This window comes from Salvelinus namaycush, chromosome 3 (genome assembly GCF_016432855.1).
Source record: "Salvelinus namaycush isolate Seneca chromosome 3, SaNama_1.0, whole genome shotgun sequence".
Taxonomy (NCBI): domain Eukaryota; kingdom Metazoa; phylum Chordata; class Actinopteri; order Salmoniformes; family Salmonidae; genus Salvelinus; species Salvelinus namaycush.
The window spans coordinates 41,200,417-41,211,328 of record NC_052309.1 but is presented as its reverse complement, the minus strand read 5'-3'; the positions used below and the strand labels follow the sequence as shown (position 1 = coordinate 41,211,328).

Here is a 10,912-nt window from a genome sequence, read left to right as displayed (position 1 = left end):
AAAACTGAAAGTGTAATCCTTGCCCATGTGCTATTTCCTTGAATAAGCTGTGTGGATGAAAGCAATATAGTCAACTGGTATGCTAATATATTGCCAGATTGTACTGACCCACCTAATCCTTTAGGTCAGTGAGCATAAAAACTAGGACTTATAAGGAAACCACCTTAATAGTATCCTCCAACTGTCACTTGTGTAGAGTGTTGTCTTCGACGTGGCCCTAATGGTCCTTCGCTCAACGATCCAGTATGACAAAGGCTACCATAGAGATACAGAGAGTGCATTATACTAGATATTGCTTTGGCAAACCCCTGCACAGATTCATGTTTTCCGCGACGGCAGGTTCAGAGAAAAGACTTCTAAGATTTGTTTTTCGACACAACTTAAGTAATATATCCGTTGAAATTAAAATATGAAGTACTCAATATTGGGAAAAGGTTGCAGTGTCTATATACAGCATACATTGCCTTCAGAAAGTATTCATACCCCTTGACTTAATCCACATTTTGTGTTACAGCCTGAATTAAAAACTTTTCTTTACTTTTCTCAACCATCTAGACTCTACCCCATAACGACAAAGTGAAAACATTTTTGAAAATGAAATGCGGAACTATCTCATTTACATAAATATTCACACCCGTTTGCTATGACACTGCAAATTGTGCTCAGGTGCATCCAATTCCTTTGATCATCCTTCAGTTATCACAACTTGATTGGAGTCCACCTGGCCGTCTGACAAACTGAGCAACCATGCAAGAAGGACCTTGGTCAGGGAGGTGACCAAGAACCAAATGACCACTCTGGCAGAACTAAAGAGTTCCTTGGCTGAGATGGGAGAACCAGTCAGAAGGACAACAGTCTCTATAGCACTTCACCAATCTAGGCTTTATGGGAGAGTGGCCAGACAGAAGCCACTCCTGAGAAAATGGCACATGACAGCAGGTGAAAGACTGAGCATAAGGCATAAGATTCTGTTGGGCTGATTAGACAAATTTAACTCCTTGGCCAGAATGCAAAGTGCTATGTCTGGGAAAAAAACAGGCACAGCTCATCACCTGTCTAACACCATCCCTACCATGAAGCATGGTTGTGGCAGCATCATGCTTTGGGGATGCTTTTCAGCAGCAGGGACTGGGAGACTGGTAAGGTTAGAGGGAACAATGAATGGATGCAAACACAGGCAGATCCTTGATGAGAACCTGATTCAGAGTGCAAGCGACCTTAGACTGGGGCAAAGGTTTGCGTTCCTACCGGACAATGACCCTAAGCATACAGCCAAAGCAACGCTGGAATTCATTTTGAATTCTGGCTGTAACACAACAAAATGTAGAAGAGTGTCAAGGAGTGTGAAAACTTTCTGAAGGCACTCAATTTAATGTATAATAATGTATGTGCATTTCATGTAGATATATCAATGATTATGATTTTAAAAAAGATGCATACCTTCATATACGATTCTGACAGGATCACCTGCGTAAAAAAAGAAGGAAATTCTGCGTTCATAACATCAAAACCCCCTTAACCAAAAAGGCATTACTGGTATATGAACGTGCAGTAAGTAAAAGTGATCCATAAATTGTTACTGTGTCGTCAATATTTTGCTGATGGGCCATTGAATGCTGACGCGAATGATGATCATGAATGATCAGTGGTTTTTGCTCACCATTGTCCACTTGGGTGCGGATGGGTCCGGAGCTGACTGTGGCTGTGTTGGTCACAGACGTGTACTGGACCTCCCGCCTCCTTCTTGAGCAGATGATGTTGTCCGTGCAGTTCTGGGAAGAATAGGGGTGGTTGGAACAGCTTCCTTACACAAGGTCATAGGCTATAACTAGCATCATCTACAGTGCCTTTGGAAAGTATTCAGACCCTTTGACCTTTTCCACAAGTTACAGCCCTTTCCAAAATGTATTTTTTTTAAATGTTCCTCATCAATCTACACACAATACCCGATAATGACAAAGCAAAAACTGGTTTTTAGAAATGTTTGCAAATTTATTTAGAAAATTAACATTTACATAAGTATTCAGACCCTTTGCTATAAGACTTGAAATTGAGCTCAGGTGCATCCTGTCCATTGATCATCCTTGAGATGTTTCTTCAACTTGGTATCCACCAGTGGTAAATTAAATTGATTGGACATGATTTGGAAAGGCAGACACCTGTCTATATAAGGTCCCACAGTTGATGTCAGAGCAAAAACCAAGCCATGAGGTCGAAGGAATTGTCCATAGAGCTCCAGGACAGGAATTTCTCGAGGAACAGATCTGGGGAAGGGTACCAAAACATTTCTGCAAAATTGAAGGTCCACAAGAACATAGTGGCCTCCATCATTCTTAAATGGAAGAACTTTGGAACCACCAAGACTCTTCCTAGAGCTGGCCGCCCGGCCAAACTGAGCTATCAGGGGGAGAAGGGGCTTGGTCAGAGAGGTGACCAAGAACCCAATGGTCACTCTGACAGAGCTCCAGAGTTCCTCTGTGGCGATGGGAGAACCTTCCAGAAGGACAACCATATCTGCAGCACTCCACCAATCAGGCCTTTATGGAGAGTGGCCAGACGGAAGCCACTCCTCAGTAAAAAGCACATGACAGCCCACTTGGAGTTTGCCAAAAGGCACCTAAATACTCTCAGACCATGAGAAACAATGGTCTGGTTGGTTTCATCTGATGAAACCAAGATTGAACTCTTTGGCCTGAATGTCAAGCGTCACGTCTGGAGGAAACCTTGCACCATCCCTACGGTGAAGCATGGTGGTGGCAGCATCATGCTGTGGGGATGTTTTTCAGCGGCAGGAACTGGGAGACTAGTCAGGATCGAGGGAAAGATGAACGGAGCAAAGTACTGAGAGTTCCTTTATGAAAACCTGCTCCAGAACACTCAGGACCTCAGACTGGGAAGGTTCACCTTCCAACAAGACGACCCTAAGCACACAGCCAAGACAATACAGGAGTGGCTTCCGGACAAGTCTCTGAATGTCCTTGAGTGGGACCAGCCAGAGCCCGGACTTGAACCCGATCGAACATATCTGGAGAGACTTGAAAATAGCTGTGCAGCAATAATCCCCATCCAACCTGACAGACCTTGAGAGGATCTGCAGAGAAGAATGGGAGAAACTCCCCAAATACAGGTGTGCCAAGCTTGTAGCATCATACCCAAGAAGACTCTAGGCTGTAATCGCTGCCAAAGGTGCTTTAACAAAGTACTGAGTAAAGGGTCTGAATACTTATGTAAATCTTTCAGTTAAAAAAAAAAATATATGCTAAATTTAAAAAAAAAAAAAAAAGTTTTGCTTTGTCATTATGACGTATTGTGGGTAGATTGATGAGGAGAATTTTTTTAATCCATTCCAAAATAAGGCTGTGGAAAAGGTCAAGGAAGCAGCAACTGACCTGGAGCAGGGAGGTGTAGACAGTCCTCTCGCAGATTCTGGTAGAGCAGTGCAGGTGGTAGGTGGACAGCGTCCTGTTCTTGTTCTTGACAAAGTGGAAGGCCTCGAACGAGAAACGAGCTTCCTGCTGTTGCCCGTTCACACCCATCACTGTCTGGCCGTTCCGGTTACACCTGAGAGAAGCAATGCGATAAGTTATGTCAAGTAAGAAACGATGTGATCAATAACTTGATAATGAATCAATAACTAGAATGTAGCTACAGCTGAGTTTCTAGTCTATTCCTCAACCCAACAGGCAACAATTTCAAAGTTACAGTTCATATAAGGAAATCAGTCAATTGAAATAAATTAATTAGTACCGAATCTATGGATGTGAAATGACTGGGAATACAGATCAAATCAAATTTATTGATAACATGCACATGGTTAGCAGATGTTAATGCAAGTGTAGTGAAATGCTTGTGCTTCTAGTTCCCGACAGTGCAGTAATATCTAACAAGTAATCTAACAAATTCACAACGACTACCTTATACACGCACAAATGTAAAGGGATGAATAAGAATATGTACATATAAAAATATTGTTGAGAGGTTGCCGTGCGGCATAAACCAAGATGCAGTAGATGGTATAAAATACAGTATATACATATGGGATGAGTAATGTAGGATATGTAGACATTATTAATGTGGTGTTATTTAAAGTGACTAGTGATACCTTTATTAAATCCATTTATTAAATATATTAAAGTGGCCAGAGATTTGAGTCTGTATGTTGGCAGCAGCCACTCTATGTTAGTGAAGACTGTTTAACAGTCTGATGGCCTTGAGATAGAAGCTGTTCAGTCTCTCGGTCCCAGCTTTGATGCATCTGTACTGACCTCGCCTTCTGGATGATAGCAGGGTGAACAGGCTGTGGCTCGGGTGGTTCATTTCCTTGATGATCTTTTTGGCCTTCCTGTGACATCAGGTGCTGTAGGTGCCCTGGAGGGCAGGTAGTTTGCCCCCGGTGATGCATTGTGCAGACCGCACCACCCTCTGGAGAGCCTTGAGGTTGTGGGCGGAACAATTGCTGTACCAGGCTGTGATACAGCCAGACCGGATGCTCTCGATTGTGCATCTGTAAAAGTTTGTGAGTGTTTTAGGTGACAGGCCACATTTCTTCAGCCTCCTGAGATTGAAGAGGCGCTGTTGCGCCTTCTTCACCACACTGTCTGTGTGGGTGGACCATTTCAGTTTGTCCGTGATGTGTACGCAGAGGAACTTAAAACTTTCCACCTTCTCCACTACTGTCCCGTCGATGTGGATGGGGGATGCTCTCTCTGCTGTTTCCTGAAGTCCACGATCATCTCCTTTGTTTTGTTGACGTTGAGTGAGAGGTCATTTTCCTGACACCACACTCCGAGGGCACTCACCTCCTCCCTGTAGGCTGTCTCGTCGTTGTTGGTAATCAAGCCTACCAATGTAGTGTTGTCTGCAAACTTGATGATTGAGTTGGAGGCGTGCATGGCCACGCAGCCATTGGTGAACAGGGAGTACAGGAGAGGGCTGAGAACACACCTTTATGGGGCCCCAGTGTTGAGGATCAGCGGGGTGGAGATGTTGTTTCCTACCCTCACCACCTGGGGGCGGCCCGTTAGAAAGTCCAGGACCCAGGGTCTCGAGCTTAATGATGAATTTGGAGGGTACTATGGCGTTAAATGCTGAGCTGTAGTCAATGAACAGCATTCTTACATAGGTATTCCTCTTATCCAGATGGGATAGTGCAGTGTGATGGCGATTCCGTCGTCTGTGGACCTTTTGGGGCGGTAAGCAAATTAGAGTGGGTCTAGGGTAACAGGTAGGGTGGGGGTGATATGATCCTTGACTGGTCTCTCAAAGCACTTCATGATGACAGAAGTGAGTGCTACAGGGCGATAGTCATTTAGTTCAGTTAACTTAGCTTTCTTGGGAACAGGAACAATGGCGGCCATCTTGAAGCATGTGGGCACAGCAGACTGGGCTTTTGCGCGAATGCTGCCATCAATCCACAGTTTCTGGTTAGGGAAGGTTTTAATAGTCACAGTGGGTACAACATCACTGATGCATGCACTTGCTAATTAACTCGCTCACCGAGTCAGCATATAGGTCAATGTTGTTGTCTGAGGCTACCCGGAACATATCCCAGTCCAGGTGATCGAAGCAATCTTGAAGTGTGGAATCCGATTGGTCAAACCAGCGTTGGCTAGCACAGACGTTTCCTGTTTTAGTTTCTGTCTATAGAATGGGAGCAACAAAATGGAGTCATGGTCAGATTTACCAAAGGGAGGGGGGGGGGGGGGCTTTGTATGCATCGCGTAAGTTAGAGTAGCAATGGTCCAGAATGCTACCAGCTCATGTCGCGCATTCGATATGCTGATAGAATTTAGCAAGCCTTGTTCTCAGATTAGCTTTGTTAACGTAAGAACTTAAAATCCCCAGCTACAATAAATGCAGCCTCAGGGTATATGATTTCCAGTTTACATATAGACCAGTGAAATTCTTTCAGGGCCGTCGAGGTATCTGCTTGGGGGGATATACACAGCTGTGACTATAGTTGAACAGAATTCTCTTGGTAGATAATGCGGTCGGCATTTGATTGTAAGGAATTCTAGGTCAGATGAACAAAAGGACTTGAGTTTCTGTAAGTTGTTATGATTACACAATGGTTCTTAAGGCTAGGGGGCAGTATTCGGAAGTTTGGATGACTGAGGTGCCCAAATTAAACTGCCTGTTACTCAGGCCCAGAAGCTAGGATATGCATATGCATAGTATTGGATAGAAAACACTCTAAAGTTTCTAAAACTGTTAAAATAATGTCCGTGAGCATAACAGAACTGATTTGACAGGCGAAACCCCAAGGACAATCCATCCAGGAAATGTTTTGTTGTTGAGCCTAATTATTAGTACCCAGATTGCAGTTCCTATGGCTTCCACTAGATGTCAACAGTCTTTAGAAATTGTTCTATGTTTTTTATTTTTATGACGAAGTATTCGTATTCTTTCTAAGTGTCACTCAGGTGGACTCTAGTGTTTTGGTGCACGTGAATGAGTGCACGCTCCTCATTGTTTTTCTCCGGTATTGAAAACAGTTTATTCCGTCTTAAATTTGATCGATTATTTACATATTAGGGTACCTGAGGTTGGATTAGAAACGTTGTTTGAAATGTTTGGACCAAGTTTACAGGTAATTTATTAGATCCTTTGTAGGCATGTTGGGCAAGTTGGAACAGGTGTATTTCTGAATCAAACGCGCCAGATAAACTGACATTTTTGGGATATAAAGAAGGACTTTATCGAACAAAACGAACATTCATTGTGTAACTGGGACCTTTGGGATTGCAAAAAGATGAAGATCTTCAAAGGTAAGCAATTTATTTTATCGCTATTTCTGACTTTCGTGATGCATCTGCTTGGTTGGAAAATGTTTTTCATGCTTTTGTATGCGGGGCGCTGTCAGATAATCACTTGGTATGCTTTCGCCGTAAAGCCTTTTTGAAATGTGACAAAGTGGCTGGATTAACCTCTCTTGGGTACGTGAGACGTTAGCGTCCCACCTCTTCAACAGCCAGTGAAACTGCTGGGCGCCAAATTCAAATACAGAAATACTCATTATAAAAATTCAGAAAACAAAACATATTTTACATAGGTTTAAAGATTAACTTCTTGTGAATCCAACCACTGTGTCAGATTTAAAACATGCTTTATGGCGAAAGCATACCTTACGATTATTTGAGAACATAGCCCAGCAGTCAAATCATTACAAACAGTAACCAGCCAAGTAGAAGAGTTACACAAGTCAGAAATAGAGATACAATTAATCCCTTACCTTTGATGATCTTCATATGGTTGCACTCAGCAGACATTAATTTACTCAATAAATGTTCCTTTTGTTCGATAAAGTCTCTTTATATCCAAAAACCTCCATTTTATTTGCGCGTTTTCTTCAGTAATCCACAGGCTCAAACGCAGTCAAAACAAGCAGACAAAAAATCTAAATTGTATCCGTAAAGTTCATAGAAACATGTCAAACGATGTTTATATTCAATCGTCAGGTTGTTTTTAGCCTAAATAATCTATAATATTTGAACCGGACAATAACGTCGTCAATATAAAATGTAAATAAGAAAGGCACTCTCTCGGTCTCGCGCATGAAAAACCTCTGTGACACTTTAGGGTCCACTCATTCAGACTGCTCTTACTTCTTCATTTTTCAGAATACAAGCCTGAAACAATTTCTAAAGACTGTTGACATCTAGTGGAAGGCATAGGAACTGCAATTTGAGTCCTAAGTCAATGGATACTGTAATGGCATTGAATAAAAAACTACAAAACCAAAGAAAAAACTACTTCCCGAATGGATTTTTCTCAGGTTTTCGCCTGCCAAATCAGTTCTGTTATACTCACGGACACTATTTTAACAGTTTTGGAAACGTTAGAGTGTTTTCTATCCAAATCTACCAGTTATGTGCATATCATATCTTCTGGGCCCGAGAAGCAGGCAGTTTAATTTGGGCATGCTTTTAATTCAAAATTCCGAATGCTGCCCCCTACCCTAGAGAAGTTAACAAGAAGGTAAGCTTTTAAATGATGTAAGACACTTGTATCTTCATGAATGCTTAATATGACGAATTTAGTATTTTTGAATTTCGCGCTCTGCAATTTACCCGGATGTTGTCAAATCGATCCCGGTAACGGGATTCTAGCCGTAAGGGATCCCTAAGGAGGTTAAGGATCGGCGTTCCGTCAACGGGACAGTTGTAAATCATCCAGGGCATTATATCAAGATCGCAGATTTTAAAGTAACAACAAATGTTGGTACATAGAAGTGTCTTATATTGGCTGAAAGCTTAAATTATTGTTAATATAACTGCACTGTCCAATTTACAGTAGCTATTACTGCAAGAAAAAAAGCCATGCTATTGTTTGGGGAGAGCTCCTTACAACAAAACACTTTTTTCAACGCGATAGGTTTGATAAATTCACCTTTGAAGGTGAAATGTGTACTTACATTCTGAAATATTGCTTTGATTTATCATCCAAAGGGTCCCAGAGATAACATGAAGTGTCGTTTTGTTAGATAAAATCATTTTTCATATCCTAAAAAGGTCCATATAGCATGCACGATCGATTTTGTATTGCCACTCATTCAATTTGCAAAGAACGGAATCTGTGAAAATCTCACCCTAAACGTTGTTTGAACGAGTCAAATCACGTTCATATCTATTCCTCAGAGATCCTAGAAGGTAACAAGACTATTACTTCACTATTTCATTAGGGTGTAGTATATCCTATAGTACACCATATTTGGTCAGAGAGCAACGCCTTCATGGCACGCCGATGACGCGGGCGGCCATCACTTGAGCCACTGTATCTTTGTCAAATAAGCACAAATTGGGGTCAAACAAAGCTAGCTAGATAGCCAATGAGCTGGGCTCATTGAGTATCCCGTAAAGTAGCCATATATACAGTGGGGGAAAAAAGTATTTAGTCAGCCACCAATTGTGCAAGTTCTCCCACTTAAAAAGATGAGAGAGGCCTGTAATTTTCATCATAGGTACACTTCAACTATGACAGACAAAATGAGAAAAGAAATTCCAGAAAATCACATTGTAGGATTTTTTATTAATTTATTTGCAAATTATGGTGGAAAAGCCGGGCTAGATGATGTCGCTTTTATATCCAGTAGTTCTTCCCAGCTGTATGTAATAACACTTGAGATGTTAAGGGCTAACAATGCAAGAAATAATGCATAAAAAAACTAATTACTGCATAGTTTCCAAGGACCTGATGCGAGGCGACCATCTCTGTCGGCGCTATCTTGGTGTATGCATCTGTTGGTCACAGATACCTTTAAAAAACTAAGTGGCTCGGGGGAAAAAACATCAATATTTTGGGTCCATGGCCAGGAAACTCCCCAGACCTTAATCCCATTGAGAACTTGTGGTCAATCCTCAAGAGGCGGGTGGACAAACAAAACCCCACAAATTCTGACAAACTCCAAGCATTGGTTATGCAAGAATGGGCTGCCATCAGTCAGGATGTGGCCCAGAAGTTAATTGACAGCATGCCAGGGCAGATTGCAGAGGTCTTGGAAAAGAAGGGTCAACACTGCAAATATTGACTCTGTGCATCAACTTCAGCAGACTTTGTGAAAATTAATATTTGTCATTCTCAAAACCTTTGGCCACGACTTTATATATTTATATAGTTTTAAATGTTATGATTATTTATTTGTGTTGTTCCAAATGTCTGAATAAAAATTAGTTAGTGCAGAACGGTGCTTTTTTGTTTTGTTGGCGTGGCTGAAAAGGGGGGTTCGCCCAGGGAGCCATACAAGCTAGAACCGTCACTGCTCCAGCCTTTGGGAATCTCGCTCCCTGCAAGCTCCAGTCCAATTGGGCACGCTCTGCTCCTCGCTCCGCTCACTTACTGTGAATAGAACACGACACAGTTTACGTCTGTCTTCTATATATAATATCGCAATGTAGAGCCATGTGGAGAGCGGCGCTCTTGCTATTGGACACTTAAATGGTGAAGTTCATCACCATTGGTTAACGCGTTTCCATTCTATCCGTCCAATCATAGGGACACTCGAGGTATATTAGTACAATAATCCTCAACTGCATTACGTAAAGGCGGACAGAAAAGTCGCTGTATAGCACTGTTGGTATTTGGATTGATAAGTGACAATATAATAATTAACATGTCTGGTAGAGGCAAAACTGGAGGAAAGGCCAGAGCGAAGGCAAAGTCCCGTTCATCCCGCGCCGGCCTTCAGTTCCCCGTAGGACGTGTCCACAGGTTACTGCGCAAAGGCAACTATGCGGAACGTGTCGGTGCCGGAGCTCCTGTCTATTTGGCTGCGGTGCTGGAATACCTAACGGCTGAGATCCTCGAGTTGGCTGGCAACGCTGCAAGGGATAATAAGAAGACCAGGATCATCCCTCGCCACCTTCAGCTGGCTGTCCGCAACGACGAGGAACTCAACAAGCTTTTAGGTGGTGTCACCATTGCGCAAGGAGGAGTATTGCCTAACATTCAGGCGGTCCTCCTACCCAAGAAGACTGAAAAACCAGCAAAGAGCAAGTAACCAGCTAGCTACAGATAACAAAACAAAAACCTGAGCTCCGTTAAGAGCCACCCACTTCTGTATAAAGAGCCTCCTTTTCAAATTAATGCCAGCGCAACCCGATACTGGATGCTTGCAGACGGACAATGCTTCATGTTATTGGTTTCCACGATGCGCAGGCACAGTCATTGGACTATTCATATAAATGTATGGACATTTTCGTATACCAAATTTGACACGGTCTCTTGGATATGAGCTATAAATGGTGGTTCATTTGCGGGTGGGGTGAATAACGCAGAGATTGTGTTTATATTTAGTAGTGCTGTATCAACACTTTGTGTTAAACAAAGTGATGTCATGTCTACTTGAGTGAAATTGTTTATTTCAATAAATGTTCTGTACTGATACAGGGAACGCGCACAAACGTCATCACCAGTC

The 10,912-nt window shown here is 42.4% G+C and overlaps 1 protein-coding gene across 1 annotated transcript; it reads left to right on the top strand.

Moving 5' to 3' along the window:
• The first annotated feature begins 9,700 nt into the window (after nt 1-9,700).
• LOC120031379 (histone H2A) lies at nt 9,701-10,894 on the top strand. Its single transcript, XM_038977102.1, has one exon. The coding sequence runs from the start codon at nt 10,109-10,111 to the stop codon at nt 10,493-10,495; it is 387 nt and encodes a 128-aa protein (XP_038833030.1). The 5' UTR covers nt 9,701-10,108; the 3' UTR covers nt 10,496-10,894.
• Nucleotides 10,895-10,912: the final 18 nt, after the last annotated feature.

What these genes read in the sequence shown, in the direction of transcription:
- LOC120031379 (XM_038977102.1), top strand. Translation starts at nt 10,109, where the DNA reads ATGTCTGGTAGAGGCAAAACTGGAGGAAAGGCCAGAGCGAAGGCAAAG.